General features: G+C 36.5%; 1 protein-coding gene across 1 annotated transcript in view; it reads right to left on the bottom strand.

The window, feature by feature from the left end:
* kpna3 (karyopherin alpha 3 (importin alpha 4)) overlaps nt 1–27,761 on the bottom strand; it is a 92,758-nt gene that overhangs the window by 38,569 nt on the left and 26,428 nt on the right. Inside the window, exons 3-5 of the mRNA XM_059967901.1 lie at nt 15,659–15,748; nt 10,988–11,017; nt 10,089–10,141 (exon numbers count right to left, since the gene is read on the bottom strand). Coding sequence (XP_059823884.1) covers nt 10,089–10,141; nt 10,988–11,017; nt 15,659–15,748 — 173 coding nt within the window. The remainder of the gene's footprint in view (nt 1–10,088; nt 10,142–10,987; nt 11,018–15,658; nt 15,749–27,761) is intronic.

Genomic DNA, 27,761 nt, shown 5'->3' with positions numbered 1-27,761 from the left:
TTTTGGAATTATGGACTCTTATGAATATTTATGCACCAAATGAAAATGATGTAAAATTTATACAAGAGGTCTTTTTGAATTTGGCTAACGCACATGACAAAATATTAATAGGTGGAGATTTTAACGTTTGTCTAGATCCAGTTTTAGATAGATCAACAAAGGTGGTCACAAAATCAAAAGTAGTAAAATTAACTCTATCGTTGATGAAAGATTTCAACTTGATTGATATATGGAGAAGAATTAATCCAAAAGAAAGAGATTACTCATTTTATTCAAATAGACATAAAACATATTCCAGGATAGGTTTTTTCCTATTATCAATGAATATTCAAGATAGAGTGAAAGATGTGGAATATAAAGCGAGAATATTATCAGATCATTCTCCTTTGATAATGACAATGATAATGACAGATAAAAAGGAATCAATTTATAGATGGAGATTTAATTCAACGTTACTAAAACGTTAAGATTTTTGTGATTTTATGAAAAAGCAGATTCAGTTCTTTTTAGATACAAATTCACATTCAGTTGATGATAAATTCATATTGTGGGAAACAATGAAGGCATACTTGAGAGGTCAGATAATAAGTTATACTTCTAAAATTAAGAAGGAATATATGATAGAAATAGATCAATTGGTAAAAGAGATTACAAAATTAGAAAAAGAATCTCAAAGAAATATGACAGAAGAAAAACGAAGACAACTTATTAAAAAGAAGTTACAATATAATACACTCCAGACATAGCGAACAGAAAAAGCAATTATGAGAACTAAACAGAGGTATTATGAACTAGGTGAAAGATCATAAGGTCCTTGCATGGCAGTTAAAAACAGACCAGACTTCTAAAACAATAAATGCAATTCGAACAAAAGTAAATAAAATTAATTATAAACCTTTAAAAATTAATGAAACTTTTAAGAATTTTTATTCTGAGTTGTATAAATCAGAATCACAAAATGATAATGTCAAGATATAAAGATTTTTATCACAAATAACTCTTCCAAAATTAAATACAGAAGAACAGAAGGGATTAGATATGCCTTTTACATTGAAAGAGGTCGAAGAAGCCCTAGGATCATTTCAAAGTAATAAATCTCCAGGAGAAGATGGTTTTCCGCCTGAATTTTATAAAAAGAAAGATTTATTAATTCCTCCTTTTATGGAGTTAATACATCAAGCGGAAAGAACGCATAAACTTCCAGAATCTTTTTCGACAGCTATTTTAATAGTATTGCCAAAAAAAGATGATCTTTTAAAGCCAGCATCATATAGACCTATTTCTTTATTAAACACTGATTATAAAATAATAGCAAAAATCTTATCTAACAGATTATCTAAATACTTAACAAAATTAGTACATATGGATCAAACAGGATTTATTAAAAACAGACAATCCGCAGATAATATAACTCGGTTATTTAGTATAATTCATTTGGCACAAAAGAGGGAGGAAATGAGTGTGGCAGTTGCCTTGGATGCAGAAAAAGCATTCGATAGATTGGAATGGGATTTTTTATTTGAAGTATTAGAAAAATATGGATTAGGAGTATCTTTTATAAAATGGATTAAAATATTAATCCCAAAGCTAAAGTAGTGACAAATGGTCAAATTTCAACACCATTTCAGCTAACAAGGTCAACAAGGCAAGGTTGTCCATTATCACCTGCTTTATTCGTGTTGGCGATAGAACCATTAGCTCAATTAATTAGAATGGACCCAGATATTAAGGGTTTTAGAGTTAATCAGGAAGAATATAAGATTAACTTATTTGCTGATGATGTTCTGCTTTATTTAACAAACCCATTGCACTCGTTGCGTAAATTATCCTCTAGATTAGAAGAATATGGGAAAATATCAGGTTATAAAATAAATTGGGATAAAAGTGAAATTTTACCTCTTACTAAAGGAGATTATAGTCAATGTCGATTAATAACTCAATTTAGATGGCCGACAAATGGTATAAAATATTTAAGTATAAGAGTTGATAATGATATAAAGAACTTGTATAAATTAAATTACTTACCATTACTGAAAAAAATTCAAGAAGATCTTGATAAATGGATGGTATTACCAATAACATTAGTAGGTAGAGTAAATACCATAAAAATGAATATATTCCCAAGACTACAATACTTATTTCATCATTACCAATACAACTACCTCAGAAGTTTTTTCAAGAGTTAAACAAATATGTGAGGAAGTTTCTTTGGAAAGGTAAGATGTCAAGAATAGCGTTGGAAAAATTGACATGGAAATTTGATCTAGGAGGGTTACAATTTCCAAATTTTAAGAATTATTATAAAGCAAACCAACTTAGATTTATTGCATCTTTTTTTGAGAAAGATAAACCGGCATGGATTAGAATAGAACTAGATAAAATAGGAGAAAATATGCCATAAGATTTTATATATAAATGGGAATCTAAATGGATACGGGAAAAGAAAGAATCTCCTATATTAAAACATTTGATTGACTTATGGAATAAGATAAATGTTGAGGATGAGACAAAGAAATCTTTATTAGCAAAGAGATCTTTAATTCAAAATAGACTTATTCCTTTTACAATGGATAATCAACTTTCATATAATTGGTTTCAAAAAGGGATTAGATATATAGGAGATTGTTTTGAAGGAGGTATATTAATGTCATTTGATCAATTAAAGAATAAATATAAAGTATCAAACAATACTCTTCTTTGTTACTTCCAACTAAGAGCTTATTTAAGAGAAAAATTAGGTCAAACAATGTTATTGCCAAAATCTAATGAAATAGAAACTTTAATTCAAAAAGGAAAGATTAAAAAATTTATTTCTTATATGTATAACTTGATTCAAAAACAGGCAATTAAACAAGGAGTCCATAAGTCAAGACAAAAATGGGAAAGTGACTTGAATATTAAAATTGAAGAAACAAATTGGTCAAGACTATGTCTTGATAGTACGACAAATACAATAAATGTCCGGTTAAGATTAGTGCAATATAATTTTTTACATTGATTATATATTACACCACAAAAAATAAATAAATTAAACCCAAATTTATCCGATCAGTGTTTCCGATGTAAACAAGACATTGGTACGTTTTTACATTCTACTTGGTCGTGTTCTAAAATTCAACCTTTTTGGGCAAATTTAAGAGCTTTATTGGAACAAATTATTGGAACCCAACTTCCACATAATCCAATATTATTTTTACTAGGCGATATTGAAGGGATAAAACCGAAACCCAAATTGAATAAATATCAGAAAGAATTTATAAAAATTGCATTGGCAGTAGCCAAAAAGGCTATTGCAGTTACTTGGAAATCGGATACATACTTAAGTATAGATTGTTTGAAGAAGGAAATTTATGGCTGTATTCCACTTGAAAAAAATACTTACAATTTAAGAGATAAATATGAAACATTTATGAAAATTTGTTGCCCTTATTTATAAAAGACAGGATTAAATATATAGGTGCTCCGAAGATGAAACAATTGGTTATTTGGGGAAATAAATAAATATATATACTAAAGTTATTACGAACTCCATGGAGCATGTGGAGATCTTCCGATATCCAGGCACTCTTTCTTTCTTTTTTTTTCCTTTCTTTCTTTCTTTCTTTTTTATATAGAGATGTTAGGGGGGAGGGGAGTAGGGTATATAAATATATTTTTTTCTCATACATTTTCTTTTATTTCTGTAATTATTTGAAAACTCAATAAAAAAAGTTTAATATAAAAAAAAGAAACAACAGGATTTTCAGTATAAATTGACTGTTCTGACTAGAAAATGATGTTTCTTGCATGAAAACTGCATTTGCAAGGAATTGCAACAGCAATTACATAACGCAATAATGATTTGTCTTATACAGTAGTAAGTTTTGTCTTGTCTTATATAGTAGTTTTGTCTTATATAGTAGTAGGTTTTGTCTTATATAGTAGTAAGTTGAATATAGATAGCAATATCCCTTAGTTTTAAGGGCAAACTAATAGCTGATACTGGGAACACTTAAATAGGGAATATTTCTTCAGAAGGAAGTAAAAGTACAACCGTTTACATGAATAGACATCATATCCTTTATGTCTAAATATGATGGCTTTTAATAATAATAATTCATAAGGAATTCCAAAATTCAAAGATGTAGAAAACTGAAAGGCCACACCAACCCAAATTGAGTTGATGTCTCATTACAGAGATCAATAATATTTTTTCCACATTTTCTGCATTATACGGTCTCTCATGCTTCTTCAATACATTTTGTGAACGACAAAAGAAAGTAAGTTTACAAAGGTTCAATATAATTCAGTATTGGCTGCGGATTAAATTAACACCTAATAATTACAGTCTGGAAAACGGGAGAAAATAATTGGTTTCTCAGTCAAATGGAACCTTTTGAAAATTTATATTATTAAAATTTATAGAAAGAAAGGAGAGACAGAGACATATTAGTTTTGTCCAAGAACTGAACTTTTTTTCTGAAATTTTCATGTAGGAATATTTCAGAAAAGAATTCAATCTGTGGACAATTTAAAGGTACAAGTATGGCTTGCATCGGTACTAAGTGCAATATGAGATTGATAAACTAGGATGTGCGCACATAATGTGCAAGGAACAATCAGCATTCAAGTATGTTCAAGAATGCACCAAAGAACAAGCTTAGGACATTATAACCTGACAAGAATACAGTCGGTCCTCCTTATCCGCGGATTCCGCATGTGTGAATTCAACCAACCGTGAATCGTGAAAACCTGGAAGTGCTCTTCCATCACTTGTTGTTCAAGCATGTTCAGACCTTTTTTTTCTTGTCATTATTCCCTAAACAATGCAGTATAACTACCATTTTACACAGCATTTACACTGTATTAGGTATTATAAGTAATCTAGAGATGATTTAAATTATAGGGAGGATGTGCGTGGGTTATCGTGCATCGGGATTGAAAAAAATCGGAAGTTCTCTTACTAAGTAAGTTGGAACAGGTACATCCGGTATTATTTAGCGTCAGTTAGTCAAACGATTGTCTTAGTATATAGTATATATTTTACCTTTCTATGCGTACAAAACACTTAAGAACATATGTTTTAGCGCTGGGCTAGGGAAGTTCCCGAGTTCAATCTAGTGACAGATCGTTATGGAGTGCGCTCTCCACCGTGCCGGGTTGATGTGGAGGATCAAAAACCCAAAACTCCACAACCCAATAATTAAACCACTGCGTTGCTTAGTAATAATTGTAGCTTTCATCGGGGCAGAGACTTTCTCATTTTATCCTTTAAAATTCTTCCGATTGTTGACCGACATAGCTTAACGCTTTTCCAATGACCGATGGCATTTCACCTTCCGATCGCTTTATGATTTCCACTTTATTTTCAACCATGATCGCGATTATTTTCATGAATAGAAACACTGCGCATTCAGAGCTCTGGTGCCAGGTCCTAACGTCCACTGCACTGAGACAGGTTAAATAAGGGACTTAAGCATCTGCGAATTTTGGTATCCGCAAGGGGTCCCAGAACTGATCCCCCTCGGATAAGGAGGGTTGACTCTACAACATAAAATTGTGGCTCTCGGAGTGAAATTTGTTATCAAAGCACTAGTTTATGACTACTGTGACATTAACTTTAAATAACATGCAATGGTATCTGTCAATTAGTAATTGGAATTAGAGTTGCATACAATTTGGATTCCAAAAATTCAGATTTAACTTTTTTCATCAATTAAAGTACCCAGGAAGTAAAACAGCAACGGACATTAAAAGACAGATGATATTTAAAGAAGATCTGCAAAATTTTGAAAATCCACTATATCTTAGTTATATGGAATGGTACAGCAGATTTTCCTTATTTTACTAGTCAAACAGATATTCTGCCAGACAAAATAATCAACTAAGATAATTTTCTATGCAAATAAGCCTTGATAAATGGCCATTTTCCACTGAATCAAACTGAGAAGTAGTGAAGATAGTTAACATAGGCTACCGCGTTACATTAAAAGTTTAGGATGGCAAATCAGAGTTAATAGTTCAGCACATATTAAATAAAATGCAAGTGCGTAAACAAAATGCAACATTATAACAAGATAAAGAAGAAATAAAAAGTGCTTGGCATGTTAGACGTTACAAGTGTTAGAAGATTAATGATTCTACAATGGAGCAAGGGATTTTTCAATATAAATAGAGTGGCTTTGATGTGTCGCAAAAGGAAGCACTTCTTGTTTCCGGATGTGAAAAGTGCTTGTTTGAAGAAATAAATGACTGTGTTAACATTACTTCGAGTGACTCAAGTGTAACTTTAGAGGCTAGGGTAATAAACTTTGGTAGATAAATTTAAACACTATTTAGCAGAATTACAGTCAGCTGCAGTATAGTAGATAATAAAGCTAATTCTTTAGAAATTAGTAATAATGGAAAAGTAGTTTTGGAGTGAAACAACTACAATGGTTTACATGAACTACCTTCAAAGATTTTTGTATGCAGCCCTGAAATTGATCCATTTTACCATTACCTTTGATGAATGTCAGCTTTTAACGAAGGAAATAACAACCTTGGAGTGTGAATTCCAGTAAGTCTGTCAGTACAGATACAAGGAATATATCACAACACCCTACCTAACCACACAGATTAACATTTGTGCTCTAGTTCATCCTGACATTTTAAAATGGCACTACATTAACATCAATTATCTTCAGCTGCTTACTGCTGAAATCCATAAGACTATAAGATAAAGGAGCAGAATTAAGCTATTTGGCCCATGGAGTCTGCTCTACAATTTCACCATGGCTGAGACAATGCTCTTTTCAGCCCGAATCTCCTGCCTTCTCCCCGTATCCCTTCATGTTTTGACTAATCAAGGACTTATCAACCTCTTATCAACATAAAGACTTGGCCTCCACAGCTCTCCACATCCACCACTCCCTGACTAAAGAAATTTTCCTTCATCTCTGTTCTAAAAGGACGCCCTTCTATTTTGAGACTGTATCCTCTGATCCTACACTTTCCCACCATAGGAATCATCCTCTCCACATCCACTCTGTTGAGGCCTTTCAACATGAGAGAGGTTTCAATGAGATCCTCCCTCATTCTTCTAAATTCTAATCAATACAGGCCCAGAGCTGTCAAACGTTTTTCATGTGACAAGCAATTCAATCCTGGAATCATTTTCATGAACCTTCTTTGAACACTCCCCAGTTCCAGCACACCCTTCCTAAGATAAAGGGGTCCAAAACTGTTCACAATACTGCAAGTGAGTGCTTCATAAAGCCTCAACTTTACATTCCCAATTGTTCGTTTACCCCACGTAATTAATACAGTCCCTTGGGCAATCTTCCATTGCCCCAACTGCCACAACTTTAACGTTCAAAACTCCACTAACCCAACCCCAATTATTATCCACATGCTCTCTAATGTACACTATTGTGCAAAACTGCACACACATATATATATAGCTTGAGTACCTAAGACTTCTGCCCAGTACTGCATACGTCAACATTGAGCGGAGAGCATGTTTGTAAATCAGGCGGGAGCAAAGGATGTTGATAATGGTGAGGGCAGAGCTCCACGGGAGGGGTGTGGGCCAAGAGTTGAAGACATACCTAGCCCTCAGACACCAGGTAAGGTCAATTAATTCCAAATAACTGGTTTATTGATCATACGGAATGTCTATCTGGTGCTTCCCACTTACTCCATTCTCCCTTCCGCTTTTCCCAACCATGATTCCCGTCTCCCTGCCCCCTTCCCACTCTCAATAGAGACCCATATCAGAATCAGGTTTATCATTACTCACATCTCATGAAATTTGTTTTTTTTGCAACAGCAGTACAGTGCAATAAAAAAGGTTACTATAGTACTGTGCAAAGGTCTTAGGCACCCTAGCTATATAGAGCTGCAAGAAAAAGTTTATGAACCCCTAGTTTTCTGCATTAACTACTCAAAAAATGTGGTCTGATCTTCATCTGAGTCACAAATCTAGACAAACACAAACTGCCTAAACTGATAACACACAAACAATGGTACTTTACATGTTTTTATTGAACACATTGTTTAATTATTCACAGTCCAGGCTGGAAAAAATGTGAACCCTTGTATGTAATAACTGGTAGAACCTCTTTTAGCAGCAATAACCTACACCCAACAAGCTACACAAGGGTGAGGAGGAACTTTAGACTATTCTTCCATACAAAACTGTTTCAGTTTCTCAATTTTTCTGGGATACCTTGTATGAATAGCCCTCTTCAAGTCATGCCACTCTGGACTCTGATTTGGCCATTCCAAAACACAAATTTTCATTCTCTTTTTTAAAACCATTCTGTTGTTGATTTACTCTTGTGTTTCAGATTATTGTCTTGTTGCATCATCCAACTTCTAATAAGCTTCAGGTAATGGACCGCTACCCTGACATTCTCCTGTAAAATGTCCTGATACAATTTTGAATTCATTGACAGGCAAGCTGTCCAAGCCCTGAAGCAGCTTCCTGATGCTCCTTCCACACGCTACACAGTTGCGATGAGGTTTTGTTGTTGATGTGCAGTGCCCCGTTTCCTCCAAACATAGCAATGTGCACTTCTGCAAAAAGTCCAACTCATCTGTTGACAGAACATTGACCCAAGAAAGGTTGTGGAACATCCAGGTGGCCTTTTGCAAACTTGAGACGTGTACAGATGTTCTTTTTTGGAGAGCAGTGGCCTTTAGAAATGCCTTTGTATTCTTTTCCAGTTTCATGCATCTCTACAATTCTTTTTCTAAGATCCGCTGGAAGTTGTTTTGATCAAGGCATGGTGCATATAACCAGATATTCCTTGAGAAGATCAGACCGTCAGTAACCTGACTTTGTGTGTCTTTTTTTATATGGGATGAGCACCTCTACAACCCACAACTCCAATCTCATTGATTGGAATACCTAACTCTGAATAGCTTTTGTAGAAGGCATTACTCCAGAGGTTCACATACTTTTTTGAACCTAGACTGCGATTGTTTTAAATGAAAAACTCAGGACTGAAGAAAAGTACAACTCTTTGCGAATTATTAGTTTAGGCCGATCGAATTTCTATTAGTGTGATTTAGATGAAGATCAGACCACATTTTATGAATAACTAATGCAGAAAACCAGATAATTGCAAAAGGTTTACAAACTTCTTCTTGCAATTGTATATGTGCCCAAGACCTTCGCACAGTACTGTACATTGGATACTGGTTCCTTTGCCATCATATTTAAATTTCCTAAGAGCTTGTCCTTCCTCAGTCACTGTAACCTGCACTTTCACTTGGCAAGATACAACAATAGGATCAGGGAACACTTCAGCAGAAAAAAATCCTTTAGCTCATCTAGTCCATGCCAAGCTATTGTTCAGCTAATGCCAACACTGACACATATCTGGACCATAGCCCTCCATACCCCTCCTATCCATCTACTTATCTAAACTTCTCCTAACCCACATCCACCAGTTCCATACATGCAGTGAAGAAGTTTCCCCTCAGGTTCCCCTTAACTATTTCACCTTTCACCCTTAACCTATAACCTTTAGTTCTAGTTGTGCCCATTCTCAGAGGTATAAAGCCTGCTTGCATTGATATTATTTATACACCTCACAATTTTCAATACTGCTATTCAATCTCCCTTCATTCTCCTATGCTCTGGGGGGAGGGGGGGGGGGAATGTCCTAATCTATTCAACCTTTTCCAGGTCTAATGCACTGGAATTTTCACTCAAATCTTTGACATTTAACATGTGCAACTTCATGTCTTCTAGTATCTCCTTTGTTCCTGCATTCACTTTTGAATAAATCTTTGTAAAGCATCTTAGGTCATTTATTAGCAGCATAAAGCTGCAAGTTATCTTTTACTGATAAGTTTTTCACAATGATGAATTTCCATGTACCAGCAAAACTGCTGCTGTCACAGGTTACAAAGAAAAGTCAGTTTGCTGTTAAGTGTAACATGCATATTTTACCCACTAGCCATTAACTCATCCAATGTAGCAATCCCAATCCCAATCACAAAATACCTGCCTATTGAAGAATAGTCAGAGTGACAAGGTAATGATTCTATGCAGATTTGAACTAGCATGTGCAGGCATACAGACTTAGCACCTGCACAGAACCAACACACCAACTCACCTTGCAGCTTGCACAGCACTCAGCTGAATAACTGGATTTTCATTTGTTGCATTCTGCAGTTTAAAGAGTAGAAGTTAACTCCCAACCTGATCAAAAATTAACAACCATTTCTTTTGCTAATGATTCAGCTTTAATTTGGTAAAAAGCAACAGGAAACCTTAAAACGTTTCTGGGTTACTGTGTTTCACAAAGTTGTAATGCTCTATATTATACTGTTCATTATATGACCACTGGGCTGAATATCATGTTGAAATCACTATAGATTTGTGTGAGGGAGGATGTGGGGATTTGGGGTCTGATGTTCTCGTTGGCATTTTTCTGTGTGGACGATCTGTCAGGTTTTGTGAGAGAGGGGGATTGGGGGCTTGATGCTATTGTCACTGTTCATTTCTGCGAGGGAGGGGGTTGGGGGTATAGGGTTTCTGATGTTCCAGCTGCCATTTTCCACATGGGCAATCTGTTAGCTTCTTTTGTGTGAGGGAGAGGAGTGAGGGTTTGCAAGTTTTGTTTCTTTTTTGTGTGGGGGGTGGCTGATGCCTTTTCTTTCAACTCAAATTTCAACAACTTCTATGTTTTTTCTGTATTTCACGGCTATCTGGAGAAGACGAATATCAGAGTTGTATTCTGCATGCATACTTAGACAATAAATTGAATTTATGAACCTAGGGCAGGAGTAGCAAATGTGCAATACAAGAAAGGAAAGTTTTAAAAAACCCAATAATTAAAGGAATGAAAACCCTGTATCTACACTTTTAAAAGAATAAGCAAAAATGGTGCAATATTAGCATAAGAACATATACAAGTCTTCTGAATCTGAAATAATAAGTTGGAATTTCCTTGTAAAATGACAGAATTCCTTATATTACAATTCATCAAAAACATCAATTAAGTTTGCTTACCTGAAGGATGGCATCTAATGTTATATTTTGCTAGAAAGAAAATTAAAACCAAGATTAGATGGCACTTTATTTAGAGTGCTTTAAACCTGTGCATCAGATGTCAGAATTCAGCATTTACACATACATTTTATGATATTGTAGCTATGTCAGATGTTCCCAAATACGTATTCCTTAAAGTATTTCCCCTTGCAAATTTACCAGCTGCTGATGTACTGTGCAGAAAGTGTTTCATAATTCTTGAAATACCAACTACTTGTAACATTATTAAACAATCCTCATCATTCTCCAGCAATCCAACAAGTCAAATTATTTCAGTCAATCCTGCATGAAAAAACACACCAGAATAACAGCAAAAAATTGAATATGTTGGAAATCTTATAAGAACAGAATTTTTTTTAAATACTTAATAAGTCATGTAACATCTGGAAAGACAAATATAGGATTGTTTACGACCTTTCAGGACATAAGAATCTTACTGACCAATTTAATAATCAAACATATCTTTTGATTTAAAAAATCCTATATGTGAAGTAGTGAAATGGTTTGAAAGCAGTAGACATATAACATGAACTTAATGCTGATGCTGTAATATACACTTTCTTTTGTAAGCTGATTTCATTATTATCATTTTTCACGTTATACCTGTAACTGTTCAAAGCCAACTAAAGATGAATTGATTTGTGTGAACACCTGGAAACGCTGCACAAAGTAAAAGCTCTAAGTTATTCAAGTCTACTGAACATTCTACCAGCACTTATCTCAAAACTGTCTTTATTAAGATTGAGGAAAAACTGTCAATTTTCTTCAGTAAATGCCCCATATGAGGGCGAGTTTAGCAATTTTAGCATATCAATATTAACTCTAACACTGATTTAAATTGCTGATTAGATATCAAATGATTAATCAGAACACAAACCATATCATTTGCACGAATTATTTACAGTAGTGATGCTACTAAGTTCCTCCAGCATTTTTGTGTGTTTCCCAAGATTTCCAGTACTTGCAGAATCTCTTGTTTATGAATTCCACCAGCCCAGTCGAGTAGTTAATCATGGAAAAGAAATTACTGTTTGAGTAGCAATGTTTGGGAGACAAAATAAACACCCATACTGCACCTTCGTGTGGCAGAATGGCAAGACAAGTGAGAGAAGGTATTGTTGAGTTACAAAGTTTATATTTTGGAATAAGGTCATTGCCATTAGCACAGATCAAGTTAAATTTCACTGCGCTAGAAATTACATCTGTCATGCAGCTCTGGAAATATCATGTCTACATGCAGAGCTAATTGCTCCACTGAGAAACCCTGCTATGTGCTAATGGCAAATCTGAGCAATTTATGGATTTCATCTACTTATTTATTGCATTGTCAGAATACTTCCCTACAGTACCTTTCTCACTACAGTTGGGTATGTCTGCTCTAGGAGACATGATCAAATTTATTGCAATGCATAAACAGTGTTAAATGTTTCCTCACTTCTTAGGCTGAACCGTTAATAAATGCAGAATGAAAAAGAAATGTAATAAATAACCATGTTACCTGAAATTAAGGCAAACAAAGCAGTTAATTAAGCAAAATTTTCCTTTTTGTCTTAGTTTATTCCCCAAAGAAAATCAGTTATCATCTGCAGCTGAATTCATCTGTTTCAATTTATCAAACATCTTTAAAATACAAATCCTAAGTCACAAAATCAAATAAAATAAATTTGGTCAAAATGTTGCTCTTTCCTTAAATTGTAAAATATAGTGAATTTTGGTTAATTGGGCCATTGGTTAATTAGAGCAGCTGCTTATTTGGGACAACGCTTAAAAAACAAAATCTAATCGAGAAAATAGCCCGGATTTCCTTTATTTATATGGGACACTATGCCACTTAACTGGGACAGAAGACTGCTGCTGAAGTTTCTAACTAGCATCATTTGCGTGCACTCGTGTGGCTGGAAAATACTACACCGTATTTAAAATGAACAGTTTTTAAAATAGCATCAGTTGTGTGTGTTTATGTTCATAAAGCAGTGATTTTAGTCACTGATAGTCAATGAGAAACAAGCAGCAAGACAATTCAGAACTGTTTTGCTCACTGCAGTTTCAAGCATGGACATGCCAGAAAGAGCTGGGAGCGAAAATAAAACAATTTCACTACTTCAACAAGTTAGAAACTATGAAGAATTTGAAGGAATCAACATGATATTCAATATTACAATGAAAATGAAGATTTGGAGGATGCAATCATCGAAAGCACTGCATGAAAGCAATCCATTATCTGCACTAGGTACCTACACTGATTTTGATCATTTACAGTCAATCAAAAGAACATGGCAGTGTACATGGATAAATTCCTCTGTTGATAACTATTAGGAAATGCGATTTTATAGTATTGTAGTAGTATTGTTAGTGTTCTAATTTGTTGTGCATTTCATTTAAATATAGTTGCAAGAAAAAGTTTCTGAGCCCTTTGCAATTTCCTGGTTTTCTGCATTAGTTACTCATTAAATGTGGTCTGTTCTTTATCCAAGTCACAATAATAGACAAACACTATCTGCTGAAACTAATAACACACAAACAATTGCACCTTTTGTGTCTTTATTGAACACATTGTTGAATCATTCACAATCCAGGCTGGAAAAACGCATGTGAACCCTTGTATCTAATAAGTGGTAGAAACTCCTTGAGCAGCAATAACCTCCACCAAACATTTCCTATACCTGCTGATCAGACTCGCACAGCAACGAGGAAGAATTTTAGACCATTCCTCCCTACGAAACTGTTTCAGTTCATCTGTCAATGTGTCCACTATAAGAAAAACACTGAACAAGAATGGTATTCATGGAAAGGGATCATGGAGAAAACCACTGCTCTCCAAAAAAATCTGTGCCCATCTCAATTTTGTAAAAGACCACCTAAATATTCCGCAATGCTTCTGGGACAATGTTCTGTGGACAGATGAGACAAAAGTTTAACTTTTTGGCAGAAATACACACCATTATGTTTGGAGGGAAAAGGGCGCTGCACATCAACACCAAAACTTCATTCCAACCATGAAGGATTGTGGAAGGAGCACCATGGTTTGCAGCTGCTTTGCTGCCTCAGGGCCTGGACAGCTCGCAATCGTTGAGTGAACAATTAATTCAAAATTGTATCAGGACACCTTACAGGGGAGTGTCAGAGTAGTGGTCCGTCACCTGAAGCTCAATAGAAGTTGGATGCTGCAGCAAGACAATGATCCAAAACGTTAAAGTAAATCAAGACAATGGCTTAAGAAGAAGAAAATGTGTGTTTTGGAATGGCCAAGTCACAGTCCAGACCTTAAACTAAATGAAATTATGTGGTATGATCTGAAGAGGGCTGTTCATGCAAGGTATCCCAGAAATATTGATGAACAGAAACAGTTTTGTGTGGAGGAATGGTCTAAAATTCCTCCTCACCATTGTGCAAGTCTGATCAGCAGCTACAGGAAATGTTTGGTGGGGGTTATTGCTGCTAAAGGGGATTTTACCAGTTATTACATACAAACATTCATGTACTTTTTCCAACCTGGACCGTGAATGATTAAACAACGTTCAAAAGAAGCCAAGAAAAGTACAATTGTTTGTCTGTTATTAGCTTAGGGAGATTGTGTTTGTCTATTATTGTGACTTAGATGAAAATCAGACCACATTTTATGAGCAAATAATGCAGAAAACCAAGTAATTGCAGAGATTTCACAAAGGGTTCATGTACACTTTTCTTGCAAGTACACATTATTTTTTACTCACTTAAACAGCAGCTTGTCTTTTTTTTGTATACACTTTTAACTGTTTCCATGAAACTGGCTAATTGGGGCAGCTGCTTAATTGGGCCAGAATGTACTGGCGATGTGTCCCAATTATCCGGAATCCACTGTATATGCTAAAGTTGAAACCACCTCAAATAAAGGATGCTTTAAAAATATTTTGATTTTTTTTAGGACAAGGGTTAGATTTAGAGCCAGCAGACCACATTTGTGAATTAAACTAGTCACATGCAAAGTTAATAAGTGAATTGTTTACTTTAAATTCACGCCTGGTCATCCTTAACTGTTATACTTTCACAATAAGAGGATGACATAAGATTTTGTAAAGATCAAATCCAAGAGCAGTACAATTCTTCGTGATTGATATGATTTCATAGGTTCAAATCTCCCACTTCAGTAAATGTCAAAATTACACGGTGATTTAACTATAAAAGATTGCCCCTGCAGTTATTTAACAAGGAAGCATTAAATACAATCATAGACATTACATACAACTCAGAATAAAAATTATTTGTATAAGACAAGATTTTTAGTTCTTAAACTTACAATTCAGCTTGAATCACATACTAAGCTGGTGTTTTACCTCCCACAATAATCAGAAAAATAATATATTTTGTTAATACATCACTTTGAAATACTTGTTGAATTATACTGAGGAAGATTACCCTGCACTATGTATCACCCTAATCAAGTGCAGATGCTTTAATCAACTGGAATCTTGCTACCAAATAAACTGCTATTTTAAAGTTTCCAAGAACTTTTAAAAAGTTTACTGTATAATATTTAATTGCAGGTCTATTCCAACCATAAACATACCTTAATTTATATAAAATCTTAGAAAATAGTTATAAAAATAACATTTATACAGACCTTAAATACTTAAAATCAAAACCACCACTTACTGCTTTAAAATCTCCATCCAAATCAGAGTCTTCTAAACTTTCTTCCTGCGGTACATTTCTTTTTTTGAGTAGATGTTCATCTCTTTTGTTCTGTAAACAACAAAAAGGTAATTGATTTCCACATGTGCACTCATTTCAATTTGAATTCCCATTCCCATCCCATATCTGTCCATGGCTTTCTCTAATGCCATGATGAGACCACACTCAGACTGGAGGAGCACCGCCTCACATTCCACCTATGTAGCCTCCAACTTGAAATCAGGAACATCTATTTCTCTTACTTTCAGTAATTTCTCCTCATCCCTTCTCTCTTTCCATTCCCTTCTCAACCCTTCTCTTTACCTGTCCATCAGATGCCCTCCTCCTTCCATGATCCACTGTCCTCTCCTATCATATTCCTTCTTCTTCAGCCCTTTACCTCTTTCACCTATCAACTCGTAGCTTATTGCTTCATTCCCACAAACCATCTATTATACTTATTCCCGCTTCCTGCATCATCTTCTTCTGGCTTCTTCCCCTTTCCCTTCCAGCTCCGATTAAGGAACTTGCTCTGAAATATTGACTGTTTATTTCCCTCCAGCACTTTGTGTGTTTTCTAGCATCTGCAGAATATTGTGTTAATTGTTTATTTTATTATTTCTTATCATAAGCTATAGTATTTTTATCACACTGTACTACTACTGCAAAACAACACATTTCATGCCATATGTCAGTGATAATACACCTAATTTTGATTTTAAGTAACTTATTCAATCCTACTAGCTCAATTCATAATGACATGGCAACTGATTCTCAAATGAATGACTAGCTCAAACACAATCCCAGAATTTTATTTAGTGACTCTAAAGGTCCTGCAAGATTATCTCCAGCATTCAGCAAGTTATATTCCACTTTGTGCACAGCCAATCAAGCAATCGTTTCAGACTAAAGCAAGAATACAATTGATCTGCACTGTACTTCCTACTTAGTTGCCCAAACAAATTTCCTTGAACTAAATACTCATGTTACCTTGTAGTACTAGTCACTGAACCACAAAAAAAATTTAACCAGAAAGCAATTTGATTACATTATTAGGGCTAACTCAATTAAAAACCTTCCCAGTTCCTACATCATATGTAGAATTCATATAAATTTTCCCTGAGGTAAAATTGATATGAATTCTACATATATTGCAGGAACTGGGATGGTTTTTAATCAAGCTAGCCCTAGTAATGCAGCAGGCTCTGACCATTGACCAATCAACTAAACAGCTACTCTCAAGTTAGCAGGAAAGTAATCAAACTAGTTTAGAACCATTTACACAGCAGAATAGAATGATCTATGTTAGCATTCTTGTTTCAATAATCATGGTTTCACATCATACCCAAATAGTTAAACATCAGTTTAGTCCAAATTTTAAAAAACTACCAAAGAACAAGTTTCGTGACACTGAATTTATATTTGTTTACTGCAAATCGTGACAGACCAGCACTCATGTTTTAGCACATTCTCACTGGAACAGCACAATCCTACTTTGTGTGAGTCTATCAGAATGCTACCAAAAAAAGAAAGTCAGATGTAAAAGAATAAGTTGAGAGGTTTTATACGAACAGTCCAGTAGGCAATGGAAATAGAAAACAAATGAAAGATTGCTGCTGAGAGTCCAGATGAATGTCTCAGCTGGATTATAGTTGTCAGTGAGGGAAGAACCGTATGCAGAGAAATCCCATTAGTAATTACATGGTAATGCATGCTGCAAGGTCTACATACATGGCCTCTGAATGCAGGGCTGCATGTTGTCACATTCCAGTGCTCACAATATTTCCTGCACAAGGATTAATTATTCTAATATTGGAATATCACTCAGACAGTTCTAATTAAACCGCTTAAGATGAAGGTAAGCTTTAAAAATTAAAATCACATCTTGACTGCCCTGCAAAACAGACTATAAAAGAATGCCAGTCAGATTGCCATGGCTCCATTTATGAGACATGAAGTGACTATAAATGGGAAGAGGGTAAAGACAAAGATTACTGAAGGTATAGATTGTGGCATGGATCATTGGCAGGCATGTTGAGTGATGGCATTATCAAGTAGTGTAATACAGACAGCACATATTTGCAAATAAGTATACTCAGATAAATAGCTGATCAAAATGTGAGCAGTTAACACTTTGCTTTTAGGTGATGCATTCTCAAATGGGTGTACAGATATACTACCTTATTATATAAAGAAAATTCTACATACTCTTAAATCCTTCACCAATATGACTGGAAATAACAAGAGAGAAAGCTAGAAACTTAGCAAGTCAGTCAGGCAGGATATATGGAGAGAGAATATGGTTAATAACATTTCAGGTCAATAACTTGTAGTCAGAAGTTGATAGTTCATTGTGGTATTGTTCTGCTAACTGAAAGCATTTGGAAATCTGAACCCTCACTTCATAACTTTTTTAAATTGGTGCTGCTTCCTGATTGACTTCATCAACTTTGCCTCCAAATTTACCTGGTCCATTTCCGACACCTCCCTCCTCTTTCTCAATCTCCCTGTCTCTATCGCTGGAGACAGCTTATCTACTGATAAATATTATAAATCCAGGGACTCTAACAGTTACTTGGACTATATCTTTTCCCACTGTCACTTGTAAAAACGTCATCTCCGTCTCTCAATTCATTTGTCTCCACCACATCTGCTCTCAGGCTGAGGCTTTTCATTCCAGAACAAAGGAGATGTCCTCCTCCTTCAAAGAAGGAGGCTTCCCTTCCTCCACCAAAAACACTGCCCTCAACTGCATCGCTTCCATTTTATGCACATCTGCCCACCATTCTACCAGAGATAGGGTTGTTGCTGTCCTCACCCACCACCCCACAGCCTCTGCGTCCAGTGCACAATTCTCCGTAACTTCCACCAACTCCAAATAGATCCAAACACCAAGCGTATCTTCTCTCTCCCCCTCCCAACTTTCTACTTACTGCAGGCATCACTCTCTGCGCAACTCCCTTGTCATTTGTCCCTCCCCACTGAACTCCCTCCTGGCAATTATCCTTGCAAGCTGAACAAGTGCTACACCTGCTCCCACACCTCCTCCTTCACTACCATTCAGGGCTCCCAACAGTCCTCCCATGTCAGGGAATACTTCACCTGTGAGTCTGTGGGGTTTATATATTACATCCAGTGTTCCTGGTGTGGCCTCTTGCATATCTGCAAGACCCAACATAGATTAGGAGACCACTTCGCCGAGCACCTACGCTCCGTCCACAAGAAGCACTATCTTCCAGTGGCCACCCATTTCAATTCCACTTCCCATTCACATATGCCAATCCACGGCCTCCTCTACTGTCGTGATGAGGCCATACTCAGGTTGGAGGAACAACACCTAATACTCTGTCTGCATAGCCTCCAACCTGATCGTATGAACATTGATTTCTCAAACTTCTAGTAATGCCAACCCCCGCCCCCCTCACCACCACCATTCCCAACCCCTTTTCCCTCTCACCTTAGCTCCTTACCTGCCCATCACCCCCCCCTTCAGTGCTCCCTTTTCTTTCTTCCATGATCTTCTGTCCTCTCCTATTAGATTCCCCTTCTCCACCCTGTATATCAGCTCTTTACTTCCCTTTTCCCCTCCTGGTTTCACCTATCACCTTGTGTTTCTCCCTCCCTTCCCCATACCTTTTAAATCTACTCATCATTTTTTCACCAGTCCTACTGAAGGGTATTGACCTGAAACCTCAAATGTACTCTTTTCCCATTGATGCTGGCTGGCCTGTTGAGTTCTTCCAGGATTTTGTGTGTGTTGCTTGGATTTCCAGCATCTGCAGAATTTCTCTTCTTTATAACAATACTTTTTAAGTGCTTACACATCAGAACTTTACACATTGCCAATAGCCAACTTTCAATACAACATCAAATTGTTCCATTTTTGTCACAACATACCACCTAACTATGATGTTCCCAATTTAGTAGGAGGGAAAAAAAAACAGAAATAGAATGGGTCTCCTCCTCACTGGATTATCTAGTTCATTCCTCTTAGGTTGAGTGTGGGAATTTATAACATCCTAGTTATCCTGATTCTAAAGTCATGTGGTCCACCAGGAAAAACAAACACAACAAAAAAGCTCTGGGAATCCATGGTGTACCAGAAATAATTCTGAAAACTATAGATCAGTGAGTCTCATGTGAGTGGCATGGACGTTACTGGAGAGAATTCTTAGGAATAGGATTTATGATAATTTGGAACACCATGGCCTAATTAGAGAGAGCCAGCATGACTTTGTTCAGGGAAAGCCGTAAATTACTAACTTGATTGAGTTATTTGAAGCGGTGATGAGAGTGATTAGTGAACATAGAGCTGAGGATGTTGTTTACATGGATTTAATAAATTATTTGACAAGGTCCCTCATGGGGATGCATCCAGCAGAAGAGATCTGGTGGCATGGGATCCATGGTGGATTGGCCACTTTGATTCAAACCTGGCTTGCCTACAGAAGACAGAGGGACTTATTCTACTTGGAGGTCTGAGATTATGGTGTTCCACAGGGGTTTGTACTGGGACTTCCGCTGTTTATGATATACCATGATGCCAGAAAGTATGTGAACCCTTTTGAATCTTCTCTATTTCTGAATAAATGACGTGAAATGTGATCAGATCTTCATGCAAGTCCTAAAAATAGATAAACAGAACACAAATAAATAAATAACACAAAAACACTACACTTGTTCTTATATTTGAGAAAAATGATCCAATATTACATGTATTTGTTGGAAAAAATATGCGCACCTCTTGGATTATCAGTTCGTTTAAAGGGGAAACTAGAGTCAGGTGTTTCAATCAATGGGATGACAATCTGATGTGAGAGTGGGAAGCCCATTTAAAGATCACAAACCTGGGTCTTCACTATCAAAGTCTGACTTCACCACGCAGGTTTTTAGAAGTGGTCCATGCCTCAATCAAAGGAGATTTCCAAGGACCTCAGGAAAAAAAATGTTGATGCTCCCCAGGTTGGAAAAGGATACAAACCATTTCTAAAGAATTTGGGCTCCACCAATTCAGAGGCAGGCAGATGATGTACAACTTGAGGAAATTCAACACCATTGTTACTCTCCTCAAAAGTGGTTGACCAACAAAAATCACTCCAAAAACAAGGCATGTAATATTCCAGGAAGTCACAAAGAACCCTAGGGTAAAATCCAAGGAGCTACAGACCTCTCTTGCATTGGTTAATGTCACTTTTTATAAGTCAACCGTCAGGCAAACACTGAACGACAATGGGGTATATGGCAGGACTGCCAGGAAAAAGTCACTCTTCGTGAAGAACATTGCTGTCCATCTAAAGTTTGGTAAAGACCCCGTGGATAAGCAAGAAGGCGACTGGAAGAATTTTCTATGGACGGATGAGTCCAAAATAGAACTTTTTGATTTAAATGAGAAGTATGATATTTGGCAAAAAGCAAACACTGCATTCTAGCATAAGAACTGCTTCCCATCTGTGAAATATGGTGATGGCACTGTCATGGTTTGGGCCTGTTTTGCTGCCTCAGGACCAGGATGTCTTGCCATCATTGATGGAACTATGAACTCAGATTTGTATCAGCAAGTTCTACAGGAAAATGTCAGGGCAACCATCCATGAACTGAAGCTCAAGAGAAAGTGGGTCATGCAGCAAGACAACAACCCTAAACACACAAGGCAGAATAGTTAAAGCAGAAGAAATTTCACTCTTTGGAATGACTGAGTCAAATCCTGCCCTTAATCCTACAGAAATGTTGTGAAAGGACCTGAAGCAAGCAGTTCATGCAAGGAAGCCCACCAACATCCCAGAGTTGAAGCTGTTTCTTAAGGTGGAATGGCCTAAAATTCCTCCAAGCCAACATGCAGGACTGATTAACAGTTACCAGGAATGTTTGGCTGAAGTTAGGTCTGTACAAAGGGGTCACACTAGTTACTGAAAGCAAAAGTTCACATACTTTTTCCAACAAGTACATGTGATACTGGATAATTTTTCTCAATAAATAAATGAACAAGTATAATGGTTTTTGTGTTATTTAATTGTGTTCCCTTTATCTAGGTTTGGGAGTTGTGTGAAGATCTGGTCACCTTTTAGGTCATATTTATGCAGAAATACTGAAAATTCTAAAGGGTTCACAAACTCTACCACAACTGTATATAAATGACCTGGATGAAAAAGTAGGTGGGTAGATTAGTAAGTCTGCAGATGATATGATGATTGGTTGTGTTGTGGATGGCATAGAAGACTGGAAAAGAACACAAGATATAGAACAGTTGCAGATATGGGCAGGCAAGTGGCAGTTTGAGCTTAAACCGGCTAAAGTGTTGCACCTTGATAGGCCAATTGTAAAGAGACAGTACATTGTTAAGAGCAAGACCCTTAACAGTGTTGATGAGCAGAGGGATCTTGAGGTCAAGTTCATAGCTCCTTGAAAGTGGCTACACAGGTTGATAGAGTGGCTAAGACAGGGTACGCTTAACCTTTATTAGTCGAGGCATGGAGTTCAAAAGTCAGCATGCTGCAGCTTTATAAAATTTTAGTTAGGTGCACCTGGAGTATTGCATTCACCCCATTACAGAGAGGATGTCCAGTTTTGGAGAGGGAGAAGAGATTTACCAGGATGCTGCCTGGATTAGCCCAAACTTGGTTTGTTTTCTCTGGAACAGCTGAGATCTGATAGTGGTTTATAAAGATAATGATAGACATAGAATGGAAAGTCAGCAACTTTTTCCTAGGGTTGAAATATCTCATATCAGAGGGCTTGAATTTAGGGAGAGAGGGGGCAAGTTCAAAGGAGATGTAAGAGATAAGATTTATTTATACACAGAGAGTAGTGGGTGCCTGGGGTGTTAACATTAGGAACTTTTAAGAGACGTTTGTATAAGCACATGAATGTAAGGGAAGTGGAGGGATATGGACACTGAGCATGCAGAAGGGATTAGTTTAGCTGGCCATCTAATTATTAATTTAATTGGATCTGCGTAACATTGTGGGTTAAAAGGCCTGTTCTTGAGCTGTACTGTTCTATGGACAATGCCATAAGTAACTGTGAAAGCTGTCCCACTATCACCACAAAAAACAAACTAACAATACCTCTTACAGCAAAGACTATAATCAATAACTGTAAGATACTTTTCCCCAGCCCCTGCTTGCACACCTAAACAAAGACTTTTTCTTCCTCAATGTAATGAATCTTGTAAACTCAAAAATAGGAGAAACCTCCCCATTTATATATATTACATACATGTACATTCACATTTAAGGCAAGATATTGTAGGCTTATAAGCTCAATTTTATTATCTAATAAAATTGGTGCTACTACTTTGTCTTAAACGTGCTAGGATAGAAACTGATTGTGCACTTCAGTAATTTTTTTTCCTCCAGAAATCAAGCATGATTTGTATATATTACAACATCACAACAATTAGAGAAAGATAATATGCCCTTTCAATGTCACTAACATTCTCTATTCTCTATGACAGTGGCTCTCAAACCATTTTGCTCACGGCCCACTTGTGCCTTTTATTTACCTCTGCAGCCCCCACCGTTAGTTGCTAAAGTCTTTATAGTCAACTGTACTGATTATTCTAACATACAGTCAATATTCACATTTTAACAGGTTATAAATATTATTGTCATATTAAATGTTACAGGTGTATGCAAAAAATAAAACTATTTCAAAGCTCTGAATAGGATACTTTACTTATAGTATATACAGTACCTATAAAAAGTATTCACCCACTTGGAAGTTTTCATGTTTTATTGTTTTACAACATTGAATCACAGTTGATTTAACTTGGCATTTTTTTGAAAATGAACAGAAAAAGACTTATATCAAAGTGAAAACAGATCTCTACAAAGTGAGCTGAATTAATTACAAATATAAAACATAAACTAATTGATTGCAAAAGGAATTAACCCCCCTTCCTTAATATGATACACCAAATCATCACTGGTGCAGCCAACTGGTTTTAGAAGTCATATGGAGATCACCTGTGTGCAGTCAAGGTGTTTCAATTGGTTGTAGTAAAAATACACCTGGATCCGGGACGTCCAACTGCTGGTGAGTCAGTATCCTGGCAAAAGCTACACCATGAAGATAAAAGATGCTGCCAAAGGTGCATCCACTAAATACTGACTTGAAAGCGGTTATCATGCAATCAATTATTTTATGTTTAATAATTGTAATAAATTTAGACTAATTTGTAGAAATTTGTTTTCACTTTGACTCAAAAGAGTCTTTTCTGTTGATCAGTGTCAAAAAAGCCAAATTAAATCCACTATGGTTCAATGCTGAAAAACAAATAAAAAAGAAAACCTCTAATGGGCCCCCGGGGGAGTGAATATTTTTTACAGGTACTATTTAACATTCTTCCAACCAGCAAGCTTTTGAATAACTGATTGCAACTTGGTTAAGGATAATCAAAGACCGCTTCTTTTCACAACATCAAGACCGTTATCCAAAAGCGTAACAAAGTGATGAAGATAATTGCTTTCTGATAACCACTGAACCTCTGTATGCATTAGTGGCCATTCAAAATCTTACTTTTCCTCACACACTTGTTGAAAAAGACCACCTTGAAGTGTATTTGACTTGAAGTTTACAGACATTATTCCAAAAGCAAGGGTGTTGCGCAAACATTGTCCCAATTTTTTTGCAACCTAATGCTGGCGGTGGATGACACAGTGTATGTAAAAAACATCAGGCACCAATGTTTTTAAAAGTCTCTAAGATCGACCAGTTGACGGGTTGGCGACCACTATGCTACACTGATTAGTGCAAACAGTTTTTAAGTAACATCAATTGCATGCATTTGTGTTCAATAAGCAGTAATTTTTGTCACCCATAGTTAGCAAGTAATAAGCAGTAAAATAATTCAGAACTGTTTTGCTCACTGCAATTTCAAACATTCAAGCTTAAAGGTATCAACAATCATTTTGATTATTTCAATGAAAATGAAGATTTGGAAGGTGCAATTGTTGACAGCATTGCATGCAGTCAGTCCATTATCTGTACTAGGTGTCTACGCTGATTTTGTTCATTTACAGTCAAGCATGGCAGCTAAGACAGGGATTTATAGTACTGTAGGATTGGTGGCAATGTTCTAACTTGTTCTATATTTCATTTAAATGATAATTTGTTACTCAGTTTGACTTTCTTAAAAACTTTTTAAACTATTTCCATGAAACTTCAGCTAATTGCGACAACCACTTAAATGGGCCAAAATGTGATGGTCCCAATTAACCAGAATCCACTGTACTTGCACCCTTGCATTTCTGCACAAATCAGCAGTCTGTGATGAGTGCTGGCATTGACTGAGAAAAGGCACAGCAGATCTTGGCTAAAGCTGAGTATCAAAAAGCAACATTCATAGAACATATGACATAGGAGCAGAATTAGCCATTTGGGCCTTCAAGTCTGTTCTGCTATTCTACCATGGTTGACTTATTTTCCCTCTTTACCCCATTCCCCTGCCTTCTCCCCATGATCTTTGACATCCTTACTATTCAAGAACCTATCAACCTCCACTTCAAATATTCCCAATGATGTGACCTCCATAGCTGTAGTGGTAATGAATCCTACAAATTCACCACTTTCTGGCTAAAGAAATTCTTCATCTCTGTTCCAAAGGGACGTCACTCTATTCTGACATTGTGCCCTCTGGTCCTATACTACCCCACTATAGGAAACATCCTCACCACATCCACTCTATCCAGGCCTTTCAATATTCGATACTTTGCAAAGAGATCTCCCCCTGCCCATTCTTCTAACCTCCAGCGAGTACAGGTCCAGAACCAGCAAACATTAACCCTTGCACTTCCAAGGTAATTCTTGTGAACCTCCTCTGGACTCTCTTCAATGCCAACATATCTATTCATAGATAAGCAGTCCAAAACTGCTCACAGTACTCCAAATGCGGATTGACCAATGCCTCACAAAGCCTTAACATTACATGCTTGCTTTTGTATTCTAGTTCTCTTAAATGGATGCTAACATTGCATTTGCCTCCTTACCAATGACTCAACCTGCAAGTTAACCTTTAGGGAATCCTACATGAAGACTCCCAAGTCCCTCTGCACCTTGGACTTTTGAATGTTTTCCCTGTTTAGAAAGTAATCTACACCTTTATTCTTTCTAAAAAATTGCAAGATCCCACACTTCCCTACACTGTATTTCATCTGGCACTCCTTTGCCCATTCTCCTAATCTGTCGAAGTACTCCCTGCTTCCTCAACACTACCTGATAAGAATATTTCCCAGTCATTCTTATAATGTGATTAAAACACACTATCTATGATCTTCATGAAACACACAAAGTTTAAGGGGGCTTGAAAGGGAAATGCAAAGAGGATTATTTCCTCTCCCGAAGAAGGCAAAGTTTCAGCATAAAGGGATCCCACTTAAAGCAAGAGACAACAAAGAGGAATTTCTTTACGCAGAGGCAATTCTCTACCTCAGAGCTGTGTGGCTACATCAATAAAAGACTGATTCAAATTCAAGATTGAGACAGTTATTTTGTGAATCCAAGTATATAAATGACAGGCAGTAAAGTGGAGCCAAGGCCTAGATCAGAATATTAAATAGCAGCGTCCAGGGCCATGTAACTTCCTGGTGTTCTGCAGAAGGACACCGATCAGAATTAAATATTGGAAGTTCAAATGCCACTTCTGAAACCCAAGTTCAAAATAAAAATTGGCATTCAAGTGCAAAACTGAAGGAGTGTTGTGTGCTGTCAAAGTTGTTAAATTTTTGGATGACACATTAAGTCAAACCCAAAATGATCTTGTTGATGGATTTTTTTTATTGTTTGATAGTCTGATGTTGAAGGCTGAGAAAAGGCATAGAGAGAAAACCAGATTTTACTGTCACACTACTTTTTGAGGGGATATGTCCAGTACAAAATTAGCAATCAAGTTTCCTATGTATCAATAACTTGAAAAAAATTTCTGCATTGTCTCTAAAGCAATTGACAGATTATAAAATACTGTTTGTAGAAGCCAGTTCATTCATTCTTGTAGGATAGAAATATGGGAGATTCTTCCATGTCCTCTTAGCTGTGTTGGAAAAACGGGACTGTAAAAAGTACATGGGAATTTCCTTGTACCAGTAAACATCACAAGCCTTTGGGCTCAGAGATCATTGTTTCTTTATTTCATATTTGAGGTGTGGAAGTTACTAAGGGCCAGTAAGAGCCCTTCCCTAACCATACTACAGGAGATGTTGATGTGAACTACTGGAGCCACCATGTTAAAAGCACTTCCGCGATGCTCTCAGGTAGTGCGTTCTAGGATGCTGGTGCAACAGCACTGAAAAGAATTCAAAGTACATTCAAGTCAGCATCTCAAGGGTCCTTACAGATGGTGGAGTTTTCATGTGGCTGATCTCCTTGATCTTCTTGGTGGCAGATAGCTGAGCAATGCTATTAACCATGGATGAAATCAATCATCTTTAATTTCCTCCTCTCTCCCCTTTCAGGCATTAACTTATAATTCAAGTTAATCCCTCTTCTCTCAAACTAAGCAAAAGAAATACATCTTCCCTATAATATGTCAACAACACTTTACATTGGTGGGATGGACCTACAATTTCAAACCTTCAATTATTTTATTATTTCTACCATGAGTTTTGAAAGCTTAACAATATCCAAAATTTGCCAAGAATTAACAGACATCAATGATCTGAGAAAAGCTCCTTTGAATCTAATTTTTCAAGCAATCAAGAATTTAAGATTGAAGATCTATAACGTCACACCAAAAGACAAAGTTAACCTCTAAAAGTTAAACTTGGAGTTTATACATTGACTCTTCCAAGGAAGTGTTATGATCTGTTGAATTAGCTATTACATGGATATCCAAGTGAAATTACACTGTTACGAATGTGCCGCAACTCTGAGGGGCTGAAGGGTACAAAGTCGCCCCCTCCTTTTTGAGAATCGCAAGATTGCTATTAATTCGGGTCTGGGACCCAGGAAATGAGAGAGAATCCACAAGGTTTAGAATGTGTCCTGGCCTCAGCGAAACAAAACCATTGATAACGGCTATTGTCTCTTGGAAACGGAATTGTGTATTGAATACTGTACTATTCATTGAAGCCCCTCAGGGGACGACCAGAGT

The sequence above is a fragment of the Hypanus sabinus genome, chromosome 4 (genome assembly GCF_030144855.1).
Source record: "Hypanus sabinus isolate sHypSab1 chromosome 4, sHypSab1.hap1, whole genome shotgun sequence".
Classification (NCBI taxonomy): domain Eukaryota; kingdom Metazoa; phylum Chordata; class Chondrichthyes; order Myliobatiformes; family Dasyatidae; genus Hypanus; species Hypanus sabinus.
The sequence above is the reverse complement of the archived record's forward strand: the minus strand, read 5'-3'. Positions and strand labels throughout refer to the sequence as shown.